The sequence below is a fragment of the Schistocerca nitens genome, chromosome 6 (assembly GCF_023898315.1).
Source record: "Schistocerca nitens isolate TAMUIC-IGC-003100 chromosome 6, iqSchNite1.1, whole genome shotgun sequence".
Lineage (NCBI taxonomy): Eukaryota > Metazoa > Arthropoda > Insecta > Orthoptera > Acrididae > Schistocerca > Schistocerca nitens.
Window position 1 is genome coordinate 704,272,855 of NC_064619.1, and position 18,391 is coordinate 704,291,245.

Consider the following 18,391-nt stretch of genomic DNA (forward strand, 5'->3'; position numbering starts at 1 on the left):
TTGCTCTTCTCCACCTCACTGTCTTCCTTACTCTTTCCCCTGCATAATCTCCTTGCCTTCTCATTGCCTTCTTCTCATTGCCTTCTTCTCCTTGCCTTCTTCTCCTTGCCTTCTTCTCCTTGCCTTCTCCTTGCCTTCTTCTCATTGCCTTCTTCTCATTGCCTTCTTCTCCTTGCCTTCTCATTGCCTTCTTCTCCTTGCCTTCTCATTGCCTTCTCATTGCCTTCTTCTCCTTGCCTTCTCTGGTCTCCGCCTCGGCGTTTGAGACACTGTCCTCTCTCTCTCTCTCTCTCTCTCTCTCTCTCTCTCTCTCTCTCTCTCTCTCTCTCTCTCTCCTTTTTCCTCTTCTTCCTTCCTCCCTGTGCGCGCCTGAAGGCCGACCCACGCGTTCGCACGCGTAGCCGGTGACGGGGTAACGCGTAATTCCCCGCCCTGGGTAGACATGTAAGGCACGCGCGTACCCCCTGGTAAAGGCCAGGCCCGGGGAGGGGTGATTGCCTGAGCTGATACCTTCTGACCATGCCGATTGGTCCCTCCGTCTGTTTCTCGGGAGGTGTGACCTGAGGTGTAAACATTCACCTAAGGCGGGAGTGCCCTCTGAGAGGGTCCCCACAAGGAAGGAGCGCACCATCGGAGACGCTGGCAATCGTGGGGGATTTCTCCGCAATGGATTTCACTCCATCTCTCTCGACTTCTGCCCAAAAACGGAAACGTGACCAGCTACCAGTGACAAAAGTACTACCGCCTGCCCCACAGTTCCTCGTCGTTTCTCGATCTGAGGACGGAAAGGATTTTTCCTCTGTCAACCCTTTCGTTATCCAGAAGGGCGTCGATGCCATAGCCGGATCTGTCAAATCCTGTACCAGGTTGCGTAATGATACCTTATTACTCGAAACTGAGAGCGCCTTTCAGGCACAAAAACTGCTTCGGGCCACACTCCTGTACACATTCCCTGTCCGGGTGGAGGCTCACCGAACTTTGAATTCGTCTCGTGGTGTGGTCTACACTAGATCCCTCGACGGTTTGACTGACGAGGAGATTCAATCTTTCCTCGCTGAGCAGGGCGTGACGGTTGTCCATAGGGTCATGAAAAAGGTCAACAATGACCTTGTACCGACCCGGACACTTTTTTTGACCTTCGATAGTGTTCAGCTGCCATCGCGCATCAAAGTGGGCTACGAGGTTATTTCTGTTCGCCCCTATGTCCCGACACCTACGCGCTGCTACCAGTGTCAGCGTTTCAATCACACTCGCCAATCTTGTTGCAATGCGGCTAAATGTGTCACTTGTGGCAGGGATGCCCATGAGGGTGACTGTCCACCTCCGTCTCCTCGTTGTGTGAACTGTCAGGGTGACCATGCTGCATCCTCCCGCGACTGTCCTGTCTATAAGGAAGAACGCTGTATCCAGGAAATTCGGGTCAAAGAGAAAGTGTCCACCTCGGCTGCTCGCAAGCTATTGGCTAGTAGGAAGCCCACGCTGCTCCCAGCGGGGAAATACAGTACTGTCCTCGCCTCTCCTCGGACTACCAGGGAGGTGGCAACCCAGACCTGCGATCTGACCTTCAGCACCACGGTCGTCCGTTCGGCCAGTGCTAAGATCGCGCGGTCGACGTCTCCTCTTCGTCCCATCACCCCACAGACACCAGCCCCTTCATCAGCTTCTGCTAAGACGAAGACCCAGAAGTCAGATGCCCGGGCCTTCAAGAAGGAACCGTCCCGTGCAGACTTCCTACGTACCTCGACCTCCCAGCCTTCGTCCGGTACTTCCACCAAACGACCATCCAAGAAGGCTACTAGGAAGCACAGTTCTCCTTCTCCGCCACGGCGCATTTCTTCTCCTGCGCCACCCAGCGGTTGCCGCCCCAGGCCGTCATCCCTTTCGCCTGGCCGCACCGCTGGTAGCCGAACATCTGGCCGTTCACCGGCGGAGGAAGCTCCCCCTCCCGGCCATCTTCCCAAGATGGCCGATGAACCTATAGACCCAATGGACGATGACTGTCCGCCTACTGATAGCGGCGGCAGTGCTCGCTCGAAGCCAGGCCCTCAGCGGCCTTCGAGGTGACCCCTTCTTTCATCTTCCTTTTTTCTTACGATGGCACTTATTCACTGGAATATTCGCAGCATTCGCTCCAACCGAGAGGACTTGAAGTTGCTGCTTCGCTTGCACCGTCCGCTCGTCGTAGCCCTCCAGGAAACGAAGCTACGCCCATGCGATCAAATTGCCTTGGCACACTACACCTCTGTGCGTTTTGACCTACCCCCTGTGGTAGGTATCCCAGCTCATGGAGGGGTTATGTTGCTGGTCCGGGATGATATTTACTACGATCCCATCATGTTGCACACCGGCCTGCAGGCAGTTGCCATCCGCATTACTCTCCCCACTTTTACATTTTCCATTTGTACCGTTTACACTCCATCGTCATCTGCCGTTACCAGGGCAGACATGATGCAACTTATTGCTCAGCTACCTGCACCATTTTTGTTAACTGGAGACTTCAATGCCCACCATCCCCTTTGGGGCTCTCCAGCATCCTGCCCGAGGGGCTCCCTGTTAGCAGACCTTATCAACCAGCTCAATCTCGTCTGCCTCAATACTGGCGCCCCTACTTTTCTTTCGGATACATCTCACACCTATTCCCATTTAGATCTCTCTATATGTACTCCCCAACTTGCACGTCGGTTCGAGTGGTATGCTCTTTCTGATACATATTCGAGCGACCACTTCCCGTGTGTTATCCATCTCCTGCAGCATACCCCCTCTCCGTGCTCATCTAGTTGGAACATCTCCAAAGCAGACTGGGGGCTCTTCTCTTCAAGGGCGACCTTTCAGGATCAAACATTCCCAAGCTGCGATAGTCAGGTCGCACACCTCACGGAAGTCATTCTCTCTGCTGCTGAATATTCCATCCCTCACCCTACTTCTTCTCCATGTCGCGTACCGGTCCCCTGGTGGACCGCAGCATGTAGAGACGCTCTACGTGCTCGTCGACGTGCTTTACGCGCCTTTAAACGCCACCCTACAGTGGCGAATTGTGTCAATTATAAACGATTACGTGCACAGTGTCGTCGTATTATTAAAGAAAGCAAGAAAGCCAGCTGGGCTGCTTTCACAAGCACCTTCAACAGTTTTACTCCTTCTTCTGTTGTCTGGGGTAGCCTGCGCCGGCTATCTGGCACTAAGGTCCACTCACCAGTTTCTGGCTTGACGGTCACGAATGACGTCCTTGTGGCCCCTGAGGCTGTCTCCAATGCCTTCGGCCGCTTTTTCGCAGAGGTTTCGAGCTCCGCTCATTACCACCCTGCCTTCCTCCCCCGCAAACAGGCAGAGGAGGCTAGGCCACCTAACTTCCGCTCCTCGAATCGTGAAAGTTATAATGCCCCATTCACCATGCGGGAACTCGAAACCGCACTTGGCCGATCACGGTCCTCCGCTCCAGGGCCTGATTCTATTCATATTCAGATGCTGAAGAACCTTTCTCCTGCGGGTAAAGGTTTTCTTCTTCGTACTTACAATCGCATCTGGATTGAGGGACATGTTCCCGCATGCTGGCGCGAGTCTATTGTTGTCCCGATTCCTAAGCCGGGGAAGGACAAGCACTTGCCCTCCAGTTATCGACCCATCTCGCTTACCAGCTGTGTCTGTAAAGTGATGGAGCGAATGGTTAACTCTCGATTGGTTTGGCTGCTCGAGTCTCGACGCCTACTTACCAATGTACAATGTGGATTTCGTAGGCGCCGGTCTGCTGTTGACCATCTGGTTACCTTGTCGACCTTCATTATGAATAACTTCTTGCGGAAGCGCCCGACCGCGGCTGTGTTCTTTGATTTGGAGAAGGCTTACGACACCTGTTGGAGGGCGGGCATTCTCCGCACCATGCATACATGGGGTCTTCGCGGTCGCCTCCCTCTTTTTATTCGTTCCTTTTTAATGGATCGACAGTTCAGGGTACGTGTGGGTTCTGTCCTGTCAGACACCTTTCGCCAGGAGAATGGGGTACCACAGGGCTCAGTTTTGAGCGTCGCTCTCTTCGCCATAGCGATCAATCCAATAATGGATTGCCTCCCAGCTGATGTATCAGGCTCCCTTTTCGTGGACGATTTTACCATCTATTGCAGCGCGCAGCGTACGTGTTTCCTGGAGCGCTGTCTTCAGCGTTCTCTTGACCGTCTTTACTCATGGAGTGTCGCCAATGGCTTCCGTTTTTCTGCCGAGAAGACGGTCTGTATTAACTTCTGGCGCTACAAAGAATTTCTCCCACCGTCTTTACGACTTGGTCCCGTTGCTCTCCCATTCGTGGAGACAACAAAATTTTTAGGTCTTACATTTGACAGGAAACTTAGTTGGTCTCCACATGTGTCTTATTTGGCTGCCCGTTGTACCCGTTCTCTCAATGTCCTCCGTGTTCTCAGTGGTATGTCGTGGGGAGCGGATCGAACCGTCCTCCTTCGCCTATATCGGTCGATCGTCCGCTCCAAGCTGGATTATGGGAGCTTCGTATACTCCTCTGCACGGCCATCCATCTTACGCCGCCTCAACTCCATACAACATCGGGGTTTACGACTTGCGATCGGAGCGTTTTATACTAGTCCCGTCGAGAGTCTTCATGCTGACGCTGGTGAGTTGCCACTCACCTACCGGCGCGATATACTGCTTTGTCGGTATGCCTGTCGGCTACTGGCAATGCCTGACCACCCATCTTATCGTTCCTTTTTTGATGACTCTCTCGACAGTCAATACGGGTTGTATGTCTCCGCCCTGCTACCCCCTGGAGTTCGCTTTCGTCGCCTCCTTCAACACCTTCATTTTTCACTCCCTGCCACCTTTCGAGTGGGCGAGAGCCACACACCACCTTGGCTCCAGGCTCAGGTTCGCGTCCACCTTGACCTCTGCTCACTCCCGAAGGAGGTTACCCCCGATTCAGTCTACCACTCCCGTTTTGTCGAACTTCGTTCGAAGTTCATTAATACGACCTTCATTTATACAGATGGCTCTAAGACCAATGACAGGGTCGGGTGTTCTTTTATTGTCGGGGCACAAAGTTTCCAATATCGGCTCCATGGCCATTGTTCCGTCTTCACAGCTGAGCTCTTTGCCCTCTACCAGGCTGTCCTTTACATCTGCCGCCACCGACATTCTGCATCTGTCATCTGCTCCGATTCCCTGAGCGCTATCCAGAGCCTCGGTGATCCGTACCCGGTTCACCCTTTCGTGCACCGGATCCAACGCTCTCTTCAGCAGCTGGTGGACGTCGGTTCTCCGGTTAGCTTTATGTGGATTCCTGGCCATGTCGGTATCCCTGGGAACGAAGCTGCAGATGCCGCGGCCAAGGCTTCGGTCCTCCAGCCTCGGACAGCTTCTTGTGGTGTCCCTTCATCAGATTGTAGCAGGGTAATTTGTCGGCGCATTGTCTCGCTGTGGCATGCCGATTGGGCTGCACTTTCAGACAACAAGCTTCGGGCCTTGAAAGCTCTACCCGTGGCTTGGACGTCCTCCTCACTCCCTTCTCGGCGGGAGGAGGTAGTTTTGGCCCGGTTGCGAATTGGCCACTGCCGGTTCAGCCATCGCCATCTGCTGACGGCTGCGCCGGCGCCGTTCTGCCCATGTGGGCAATTGCTGACGGTCCGCCACATTTTAACGTCGTGTCCGAATTTTAACACCCTACGTCTCGATATTGGCCTGCCATGTACTGTAGGAGCCATTTTAGCGGATGACCCACGAGCAGCTGCTCGCGTTCTTCATTTTATCAATTTGACAACCCTCTCAAAGGACATTTGATTATGCTGTTTTCTTTTTTAATCCTATGCCTGTTAGTATGTCTTTCATCGTGTTCTCCGTTTTGTTGCTGTTTTAAACTTGTGACTCGCGATGCATTCCTAAAGTAGTCTGGGCGCTAATGACCGTTGACGTTGTGCGCCCTAAAACCACAAAAAAAAAAAAAAAAAAAAAAAACACCAAACATTTTTCTACCCTGGGCTCCAAAGCTGATAGGAGAATGCCGATGCTTCTGTAGACCTCATGGAGCACGATCCTCCTGCCTCTGTGTGTGCTCTGGAGCAGCGAGTCTTCAAAAGCTGGCACTTGGCAGCCTTCTGGAAACAAAAATGCTTCCTCACAACTGCTCTTCGCTCTTGTCCATTTTGACCTTCCCCCCTAAGGACAGCATTCCATTCCTGGGGGAATCGTGCTGCTCATACAGGATGACATTCATAGTCAACCCATCTTCCTGACTACCCACCTTCAAGCTTTTGCAGTTTGCCTTTTCCTTCCTCACTTGACCTTTTCCCATTGCACCATTTACATCCCTCCGTCATTCAATGTCACCAGGGCAGACTTCCTCCAGCTTATTGGGCAGCTAGTTCACCCGTTTCTGCTGCTTGGTGGCTTTAATGTGCACCATCCCCTTTGGGCTTCTCCCAGAACCTGTCAGAGTGCTGCCCTCTTGGCTGCCTTCTCAATCAACTTAACCTCTTCTGCCTTAAAACAGGAGCACCCACGTTCCTTTCAGATTCCACGCACACGTACTCCCATTTGGGTGTAGCCTTCTGCACTACCCTGCTTGCCCATCATCTCAAGTGGTCTGTTCTCTCTGACACATACTCGAGCGACCATTTCCCATGTGCTATCCGTTTACTGACTCCTACCCCACCTATGTGCACACCCAGATGGCAGCTTACAAAGGCTGACTGGAGACTTTACTCCTCCCCAGTGACCTTCAATATACATTTTCCCAATTGTGATGACCATGTAGAATATCTTACAAAACTTATCCTTATCGCCACAGAACATTCAATTCCTCAAACTTCCTCTTTACCACACCTTGTCCCAGTCCCTTGAGGGATTGAGGCGTGCCGTGACACAGTTTGCATGTGGAGACATTGTCTCCATGTTTTTAACCCTCCTCCTACAATGGAAAACTGCATTCATAATAAACAGTTTTGTGCACTGTGTCATTGCTTTCTTCAGGATAACAAAGAAGGATTTCATTCACTAATTCTTTTAACAGTTCCACTCCCTCTTCCATCGTGTGGGCCGACCTCCGACAGCTTGGACCAAGATCCATTCCCCGACTTCCGGCTGACAGTAGCTGACGATGTCATTGAACATGCGGATTTTGCCTTGTTGGACATGTTTATTAAACCTGTAATGGCCTCTCTCTCATCGATCGTCTGCAGCTCCCTTTTCATTGACAATTTTGCCATCTATTGCAGTTCTCCATGGACCTGTCTCATTGAGCAGTGTCTTCAGTGGTGTCTCAAAGGTCTTTACTCGTGGACCATCGAAAATGGCTTTCGTTTTTCCAGTGACAAAACTGTTTGTATGAATGTCTGGTGGCGCAGTTGGTTTCTTCCACCATCTTTACATGTTGGGCCTGTTGCTCTTCCGTTCATTGAAACTACGAAATTTATGGAGCTCATGCTCAATAGGAAACTTTCTTGGTCCTCCAACGTGTCTTACCTGGCAGCCCACTGTACCTGGTACCTCAATTTCCCACGTCCACAATGGTACTTTCTGGGGAGCAGATTGAACCACCCTCCTCCGTTTGTATCGGTCCCTTGTTTGTTTGAAACTAGACCATGGGTGTTTTGTTTATGCATCTGTACACCCATCCCTCTTACCCTGTCTCAATACTTTCCACCATTGTGGCATCAGTTTGGCCACTGGCGCCTTTTACATTAGCCCGGTTGAGAGTCTGTATGCCGAAGCTGCGGAACTACTGCTGTCCTACCGCTGTGACTTTGTCCTCAGCAGATGTGTGTGCTGTGTGTCTGCAATGCATGGCCACACATCTTAAGCCGCCTCCTTTGATGACTCCTTTCATCACCAGTATGGGGCACGTCCCTCTTCTCTGTTACCTCCTGGAGTTTGCTATTTGCTCTTACTCTGGCAACTTAACTTTACACTACCTGCAACCTTCCTGGTTGGTATAAACCCTTCGCCATCCTGGCTTCGTGCAGCATCCCATCACCTTGGCCTTCATTTGCTTCCTAAGGACACTACTTCAGCCTCACTCTATCACCTTCAGTTTCATGACCTTCACACGGAACTTCATGTTAATTCCTTTGTGTACACAGAGGGCTCCCAGACTGATTGGGGTGTTGGGTGTGCCTTCATCATTGGCATTGACGTTTTACAGTATCGGCTTCCTAAACACTGCTGAGTAGTTACAGCAGAGCTCTTTGCCATGTTTCGGGCCACGCAGTACATCCAGTGACACAGGCTTTTCAGTTGCATCATGTGCTCCGACTCTCTCAGTGCCCTTCGAAGCTTCGTGTGCTGTATGCCGTCTATCCCTTAGTGCAATGGGTCCAGGACAGGTGTCACTCACTCACCCTTGATGGAGCCACAGTGATGTTCATGTGGGTTACTGGTCGCGTTGGTCTGACAGGATACGAGGCCGCTGATGCTGCTGCCAAGGCTGCAGTCCTTGTACCTCAGCCCGCTAGTTTTTTCATTTCCTACAATGATCTCTGTGTTGCCACCTGTCAGAAAGTGGTGTCGCATTGGCACCATTACTGGTCTTCCCTTCATGGGAAAAAGCTCCAGGTTATTAAGCCTCTTCCAGCAGCTTGGACGACCCTCTCTTGGCTCTCTCGCCATAAGGAGATCATTTTAGTTAGGTTGCGTATTGGGCATTGTCTTTTTAGTCATCGCCATTTGTTAAGTGTTGCTCCCTCATCACTTTGTACTCATTGCACTCAATCCTTAACGGTCCACCATATACTGATGCAATGCCCTTTTTTTTTATCCATTTACATTCTCGTTTGTGTTTGCCATCTGAGTTATCGGCCATTTTAGCGCACCTTGCACAGGCTGTCGCCAATGTTTTAGTTTTAATCCATCGTAACAATATGGTGAAGGCCATTTAAGTTCTAGTTCAACACCTACGTTTCTCTATGTCGTATCTTATAGACCTTTCGCCATATCCCTGTTTTTAACTGTCTTCTCTTCCATCAGTTGGGATTAACATGTAGTCGTTTTTACCTCCTCTCCTTGTCTTCATGTTCTACAGTTCTGATGTGGCCCGTGTCTCCCTAGATGTTTTTGCGCCCTAAAACAGAACAAAACAAACAACTGCAGAAGGGGAAGTATGTACATTAATAGTGACAAAATGTGAAGACAGTTTGTTTGATAAATTTTAATCCCACACATTCTGTCTGCCACACATAACTAAGCTTCTATCTCAAATGTGTAACATTTGTTTATATTTTTTAATATGTGCACCAACTTTTATTGTATACTAACTCATGTTTTCTGTTGTTAATTTGGTAGGATATTGTGACAGAAAGTGCCTCATTCGACCTTGTAGCCTTTGTACCTGTGTTAAGGGATATGATGTACACAAAAAACACATTTACGAGGCAGTTCGTTATTTCTTGGGTGTCAGCTCTGTATGCAGTTCCTGACATTGATCTCATTCCATTTTTACCAGAAATATTGGATGGTTTATTTCGAATTTTGGAAGATCCTACACAGGAAATTAAAAAAATGTAGGTATATACTTACAGATTTCTTGTAGAAGGATGATTTAGTGTATGATAGTACTATTGTTTCAAATTAAGTATCCTCCTTCTGTTTCAGTGTAACTTTAACTGCCATTTTTAGATTAATATTGATTGTAATGGCACATACAATATTCTGTCACAACTTTTTATTCCATACAGGTGTGTGATTGATTTTGGAATTTATTACTTTCTTCTGAAGGCTTTATGATCTATTTCTTTGGCCTCATCTGCTTCAGTTTTTCACATAGCAATTAACATGAAATTAATTATGGCTGCAATCAACGATATTTGTTCTTCCCAAAGGACAAGACTGTGAGAAAGAAGGTAATTAGTATTTTATTTAGTTACAAACTGTTTTTAAATGCTTTTCACAATGCTACCTTTCAAAATGTGTATATTTACACTGTATGGTTGTAAACAGAGTTCTTATTAGCGTTTTGCTAGAAGGGAAAAACTGAGGCAGATAATCAAAAGAAAGTTATTGTATTTGTAAGTTGTAATTTTATTGTGAAATTTGTCTGAATAAGTTTAGCAACTAGTTACATGCAGGCCATTAGTCAAAGGATGAATGGTGTATGAATTGATAGGCATCAAGGAAAGCAGCATTGACTGAAATGCCTTATCAAAATTGAACATTACCGTATGTAATATGTAAAATTTTTGACATAGGTCGATGAGAACAGATATTTTAACAACTTTGCAAATGTTACCATATGAAAATACGAGAACAACCATAGAAATATAAAAACAAAATACCACTATCTTTATCAATGTGTGATTAAAAATGCAAAAATTGTGCAGTAAAAAAGAAAAATAAGCATTTGTTGCATACTTTTCACTACCAACCACAGAAGCAACCATAAAAATCAGTGTTGAACTCACAGGTGTTCAACCAAGCATTGTCACACATCACAGAGGTTGTACTTGTCCTCGTATCACAAAAGAATCCACTGTGGTGACCTTACAAACTATATGTGATAATGGAAGACTGGAGAGATTGAAAAATATTTCTATATGAGCTATTAAATTTATGTGAAATGATATTGAAAGCTTTTTTGTGTATCAAATGAGGAAAAAAGTCATGGAACATGCTCAAGATAAGGAGAAACAGACAAAAAGTGTATGGTTTTTGTAAATTTAATGTGTTAACGTAAGGACAGAGTATATGAAATGAAGTGCATTACAAGGTGAAATTAAAGAGAGACTGCTTGATCCAACTACTAAAAATAATTTGTTATCTTTTTAGATAATGAGACTGGGTTGTTGGCCAGTATTTACCTAAAGAAGTGAAATGTTCAGTATTTTCAATAGACACATACATGCTGTTTCACAATTCATGTTACATACTTCTAGCAGTTGCAGAGGGGATTTAGTAGATAAAGTTTTACATAGGAACCCATGTCCATGGATGTCATCCAACAATGCTACAGAGTGCCAAAGTTATCACCTGTAAAAGTAAGTGATGCCACGATAATGGAGAACGATAAATTTATCAGTTTGAGGTAAGGGTTCCTGTACCAGAAATGAACGATTCAAAAGTTATAAGCAGAAAACTGTTCTGATACCTCTGAAAGTAGAATACACATACTGGTATTGTTTTAGCTAACATTGTAAGGTAAACAACTTTTAGAGCTGGTAGTGTGGACCAAAACAAGAAAAAATATCCAGTAAACATTGGTTCTAAATGCATACTTTAATAGCTATGAGTACTTGTTCAATAGAGATGTATTTCACAGTAACGAAGATGAACAAGTGCTCGTAGCTCCTCAGGCATGTATTTTGGAGCTGATTTTTACTAGACATTTTTCCTTGTTTTGGTCCAGAAAGTTACCTATCCTACAATCCTAGAATCAACACTACTAGTACCAGTACGTGTATTTCACTGTCAGATGTATCAGTAGGTTTTTGCTTGTAACTTTAGACTTTTACGTTTCTGGTGCAGGGACCTTTACCTCAGATTGATACATTTATCATTCTCCATCACCCTAGAAAGTGTGTATCATCATCACGGAATCACCCTGTGTGTATGCATACATTTATAAGTGCCAGCAACTATGACTTTGACACTCAGTAGTGTCACTGGTTGACGTTTCTGGACATGGGTTCCTATCTAAAATGTGATCTACTAAGTCTTGTATGTAACATGAATTGTGAAACACCTTCCGTAGTCAGATGGGCCCCCCTCATCCTGGGACCTGAGAGCCCTACCATTCCTTTTTAACCTTGTTGTACCAGCCCTCCTCTCCTGACTAAGGAAGGAAGCATTAGACATGAAAACAGGGAAGTAGATCATTTTTCTTTTATTTGTGTTAATCGGCAATACTACACATTTTGCATCCTGAAGTCAGGTAATGGCCAACAATTCTGCCTTATAATTTCTTACTTCTATAAATTTTCTTTTGTAGAAAGATGCATGAGCAGCAGTTTTTCTAAAAATGTTTGTTAAAGCAGAGCATTTGTTATTGTTGGCCAGGAAAGAACAATGTACACTGTTAAGCAAAGCATAGCTGATCGATGAGATGGATGTGTAGCATAAGAAGCTAATAAAATAGAAGCAAACAAAAAGGTTGGCTGGTAAATGTACTTCAACATAAATTACCTCTAAGATCTAATTTCATCATAGATTTATTTGAAAATGTATGGTTACATTTAATAAGTCATATATTATGTAGTTTAGTGTAGTTATTTGTATTTCCATGGATCTTAATATTTTCTTCTTGCTGTGGTATGGGACGAGACAGTTTTACAATTATAAACTTTTCATTGCAAACTATGAAGAGTCATTCCATGTCAAGTCAGCATAGTGATATTACTCCCTGTCTTAGATTTAGATGAAACTTGGCACAAAGGTAGCCTACATATAGATCAATAAAAATGTGCAATTTTATTAAAGTACCTCCCTCCCCATGAACCATGGACCTTGCCGTCGGTGGGAGGCTTGCGTGCCTCAGCGATACAGATAGCCTTACCGTAGGTGCAACCACAACAGAGGGGTATCTGTTGAGAGGCCAGACAAACGCGTGGTTCCTGAAGAGGGACAGCAGCCTTTTCAGTAGTTGCAGGGGCAACAGTCTGGATGATTGACTGATCTGGCCTTGTAACACTAACCAAAACAGCCTTACTGTGCTGGTACTGTGAACAGTTGAAAGCAAGGGGAAACTACAGCCGTAATTTTTCCCGAGGGCATGCAGCTTTACTGTATGGTTAATGATGATGGCGTCCTCTTGGGTAAAATATTCCGGAGGTAAAATAGTTCCCCATTCGGATCTCCGGGCGGGGACTACTCAGGAGGACGTCGTTATCAGGAGAAAGAAAACTGGCGTTCTACGAATCAGAGCGTGGAATGTCAGATCCCTTAATCAGGCAGGCAGGTAGGTTAGAAAATTTAAAAAGGGAAATGAATACGTTTAAGTTAGATATAGTGGGAATTAGCGAAATTCGGTGGCAGGAGGAACAAGACTTTCGGTCAGGTGAATACAGGGTTATAAATACAAAGTCAAATAGGGGTAATGCAGGAGTAGGTTTAATAATGAATAAAATAATAGGAATGCGGGTAAGCTGCTACAAACAGCATAGTGAACGGATAGACACGAACCCCACGCCTACTACAGTAGTACAGGTTTATATGCCAACTAGCTCTGCAGATGATGAAAAAATTGAAAAAATGTATGACGAAATAAAAGAAATTATTCAGATAGTGAAGGGAGACGAAAATTTAATAGTCATGGGTGACTGGAATTCGGTAGTAGGAAAAGGGAGAGAAGGAAACGTAGAAGTGAATATGGATTGGGGCTAAGAAATGAAAGAGGAAGCCGCCTGGTAGAATTTTGCACAGAGCACAACATAATCATAGCTAACTCTTGGTTCAAGAATCATAAAAGAAGGTTGTATACATGGAAGAATCCTGGAGATACTAAAAGGTATCAGATAGATTATATAATGGTAAGACAGAGATTTAGGAACCAGGTTTTAAATTGTAAGACATTTCCAGGGACAGATGTGGACTCTAACCACAATCTATTGGTTATGTGCTGTAGATTAAAACTGAAGAAACTGCAAAAAGGTGTGAATTTAAGGAGATTGGACCTCGATAAACTGACTAAACCAGAGGTTGTACAGAGTTTCAGGGAGAGCATAAGGGAACAAACGGCAGGAATGGGGGAGAGAAATACACTAGAAGAAGAATGGGTAGCTTTGAGGGATGAAGTAGTGAAGGCAGCAGAGGATCAAGTAAGTAAAAAGACGAAGGCTAGTAGAAATCCTTGGGTAACAGAAGAAATATTGAATTTAATTGATGAAAGGAGAAAATATAAAAATGCAGTAAATGAAGCAAGCAAAAAGGAATACAAATGTCTCAAAAATGAGATCGACAGAAAGTGCAAAATGGCTAAGCAGGGATGGCTAGAGGACAAATTTAAGGATGTAGAGGCTTCTCTCACTAGGGGTAAGATAGATACTGCCTACAGGAAAATTAAAGAGACCTTTGGAGAAAAGAGAGCCACTTGTATGAATATCAAGAGCTCAGATGGAAACCCAGTTCTAAGCAAAGAAGGGGAAGCAGAAAGGTGGAAGGAGTATATAGAGGGCCTATACAAGGGCAATGTACTTGAGGACAATATTATGGAAATGGAAGAGGATGTAGATGCAGATGAAATGGGAGATATGATACTGCGTGAAGAGTTTGACAGAGCACTGAAAGACCTGATCCGAAACAAGGCCCCGGGAGCAGACAACATTCCATTAGAACTGCTGACAACCTTGGGAGAGCCAGTCCTGAGAAAACTCTACCATCTGGTGAGCAAGATATATATGAGACAGGCGAAATACCCCCAGACTTCAAGAACAATATAAAAATTCCAATCCCAAAGAAAGCAGGTGTTGACAGATGTGAAAATTACCGAACTATCAGTTTAATAAGTCACGGCTGCAAAATACTAACGCGAATTCTTTACAGACGAATGGAAAAACTAGTAGAAGCCAACCTACGGGAGAACCAGTTTCGATTCTGTAGAAATATTGGAACACGTGAGGCAATACTGACCGTACGACTTATCTTAGAAGCTAGATTAAGGGAAGGCAAGCCTATGTTTCTGGCATTTGTTGACTTAGAGAAAGCTTTTGACAATGTTGACTGGAATACTCTCAAATTCTGAAGGTGGCAGGGGTAAAATATAGGGAGCGAAAGGCTATTTACAATTTGTACAGAAACCAAATGGCAGTTATAAGAGTCGAGGGACATGAAAGGGAAGCAGTGGTTGGGAAGGGAGTAAGACAGGGTTGTAGCCTCTCCCCGATGTTGTTCAATCTGTATATTGAGCAAGCAGTGAAGGAAACAAAACAAAAATTCGGGGTAGGTATTAAAATCCATGGAGAAGAAGTAATAACTTTGAGGTTCGCCGATGACATTGTAATTCTGTCAGAGACAGCAAAGGACTTGGAAGAGCAGTTGAACGGAATGAACAGTGTCTTGAAAGGAGGATATAAGACGAACATCAAAAAAAGCAAAACGAGGGTAATGGAATGTAGTAGAATTAAGTCAGGTGATGCTGAGGGAATTAGATCAGGAAATGAGACACTTAAAGTAGTAAAGGAGTTTTGCTATTTGGGGAGCAAAATAACCGATGATGGTCAAAGTAGAGAGGATATAAAATGTAGACTAGCAATGGGAAGGAAAGCGTTTCTGAAGCAGAGAAATTTTTTAACATCGAGTATAGATTTAAATGTCAGGAAGTCGTTTCTGAAAGTCTTTGTATGGAGTGTAGCCATGTATGGAAGTGAAACATGGACGATAAATAGTTTAGACAAGAATATAATAGAAGCTTTCGAAATGTGGTGCTACAGAAGCATGCTGAAGATTAGATGGGTAGATCACATAACTAATGAGGAGGTACTGAATAGGATTGGGGAGAAGAGGAGTTTGTGGCACAACTTGACTAGAAGAAGGGATCGGTTGGTAGGACATGTTCTGAGGCATCAAGGGATCACCAATTTATCATTGGAGGGCAGCGTAGAGGGTAAAAATAGTAGAGGGAGACCAAGAGATAAATACACCAAGCAGATTCAGAAGGATGTAGGTTGCCGTAGGTGCTGGGAGATGAAGAAGCTTGCACAGGATAGAGTAGCATGGAGAGCTGCATCAAACCAGTCTAAGGACTGAAGACGACAACAACAACAACAACAACAACAACCTATTTTGAAAATGTGAAGTTGTCAAAAGTCGCCAAAAAAAGTCCGTTGCCACCTTTTCAAATTTCTGTAGCAACTCTCCTAACTAAGCTAAAATGATTGGTCACATGTCATTTTGCTACACTTCTCATGAGCTTTCCTATGATACACAACACAATATGAGTTTGAGGTGAAAATTGTTATCAAAAAGCGTCTCCAAAATGTTCAAAAAATTATGTACAACACTTCACATTGTTGTTAACTATTCCATAAGTATGAACGTTGAACTGTTGTGGGTTCACACCTTTGTAAAGTTTCACTAAAAAAATGACTTTTGTAAAATACATAGAGTTAAGCAGAAATATACACAACTTTATTCTTGATTCATTTGTGTACTCATTGAAATTTGCTGTTAACACATACATACGGCATGTCACTTGCAAAACCTCGTACAAACCGCACTTGTTTTCACTTCTTTTTAAATTATTCATTTGCCTCATTTGTTTTCACAGTGTCATTCCTAGGAATTTGATATATTCTTCCTGTTGCTGTTACTGGGTTTACTTGATAAGAAACATCATTTACAGATACCCATAGGAGATTAGGTTTTGTAAGATATGCATAATGCAGTGAGGGGCCAGCTGGGTGAAGGAAAGTAACTTCAACTTTACTAAGACCTTTGCCGTGTATTAAAACATAGAACATAACCTAACCACCATTTCTCTCAAAGCCAGTTTGTTTTGTTTTCTACTCCCCCCCCCCCCCTCCCCCCAGCTGCAGATTGTGTATCTGCAAAAGTCTGTACAAATATGGTCCGCCTCTGTAGCGTAGCGGTAGCATTACTTCCTACAATGCAGGGGGCCTGGGTTCGATTCCCGGCAAGGGACTGGGTGTTGTGTGTCCATTATCATTTTCATCATCACTGGCTCGCAAGCCGCCGATGTAGCATCACCTAAAAAGGACTTGCAATACGGTGGCCGAACTCCCCCGAATGGGGCATCCCAGCCAACAATGCCATACGATCATTTCATTTTTTTTTTTTTGTACAAATATTTTTTATGTACGATATGCTACCAGTATAAAGGCTTGTAACCTCTGCATCCTGTTGATAACAGCTTGAGTAAGGTGCTCTTGTAGAAATCTTTCAGTTTGTATGTATTCCTCTTGTGTCGAAAATTCAGAGTGTACAGATGTAATATTTTTAACAGCCCAATCAAAAATTTCTTGTAGAGTAAGACTTTGGTTAACGTACAGTCTCTGCAGACTTGCATTTATTGCTAATCTCTTAACAGTGCCACCATCAAGATTGTAAGTTTCTTTTCCATGAGCAGAGGCAAAAAAAATGTCATTCTGTTTACGTGCCAGAACATTTGTTTTGGAAACATAAGTCTAAAAAATTCTTTTTATTCTTGTACTGGGCTGCACATCCATCTGAAAAGTTTTATATCTTCTGTACATCAGCCAGAAATTGTTTTTTTAAAAACTGAATTAGCTTTCTTTGAAAACAATAGCCTGCTCTATGTCTTTATGCCCTAGACAGTTAGAAAGTATGACATAGCTCATATGCTCTCTTTTATTCCCTCCTTTGTAATACACTACCAGGGAGTAGTCACGTGACCAATGAAAACTCTGGGTCTCATCTCGGATCATGAAACTATAGTTCCCAGAGAAGTCACATGTAACAAAATATTCAGTCTCATTCATATTTTCCATGACTTCACTTACAAAAGATCTTTGCTGCTTAGCTAGAAAACCATGGAGTATCACTGTGGTCAGTTTTTCAGAAAATAATTCAATGAACTCCGATGATATCTTCTACATTGTTTCTAAGTTACTCTGTCTACTGAAACCCACTGTCAAAAAGTGATATTTTTGACCATAGTATTACCAAATGCATTTGTAGTGTTCTTTGTATTGGGGCACTTCCCAAGAACTAGTTTCCCATAACACAATGAATTTACGCTGGGTTGCACAGCACTTTTGCCACACAGTGTTTGTAAGAAGCCAATTCCCCATTATCTACATACTGCGCTTAGCATTTTCTATCATGAATAGTTGGAATAAACAATTAGATTTTGTAATCCCAATTTTTATTTCTTACGCATACTCAAAACATTTAATAATTAATGCTGTCAGATTACAACTGTATTAAAAAACTTGTATTTTTAATAGTTCTAATAAAATAATCACTCATCATAGTCACTAGTTCATCTTAAACATATTACAAATAAATCTCTGAAAAACAAAAACTTATTGATGGGTAATTTTTGCATAAATGTACAAGCTTTACAAAAACATAATTTTAAGTATTTTCTAATTTTTAAAAAGGTGTGAACCCATGACAGTCCCACTTTTGTGCATAGGGATATTAGTTAACAATAATGTGAAGTGTTATATACAATCTTTTGAAAATTTTTGGATATGCTCTTCTTGTTAGATTATAAATTAAAATTTTCAAAAAAAGTTTTCATCTTGGACCCATGTTGTGTTGTGTATCACAGAAAACTTCGTAAAAAATGCTGCAAAATGGCACTTGTTCCATCAATTTAGCTTAATTAGGAGAGTTGCTGCAGCAATTTTTAAATGATGGCACTGGGGCATTTTGCAATTTTTGACAACTTCACATTGTGAAAAGTTTCATCATAATCTGAGATTTTGAGTGAAAATTAATTTAAAATTGTGTTAATTTGACATGGAATCTCCCCACCTTTCAAACTATC

The 18,391-nt window shown here is 44.0% G+C and overlaps 1 protein-coding gene across 1 annotated transcript in view; it reads left to right on the forward strand.

Annotated features, from left to right (window-relative positions):
- The window catches only part of LOC126262990 (protein VAC14 homolog), a 150,080-nt gene that overhangs the window by 23,593 nt on the left and 108,096 nt on the right, over positions 1-18,391 (forward strand). Inside the window, exon 4 of the mRNA XM_049959942.1 lies at positions 9,274-9,491. Coding sequence (XP_049815899.1) covers positions 9,274-9,491 — 218 coding nt within the window. The remainder of the gene's footprint in view (positions 1-9,273; positions 9,492-18,391) is intronic.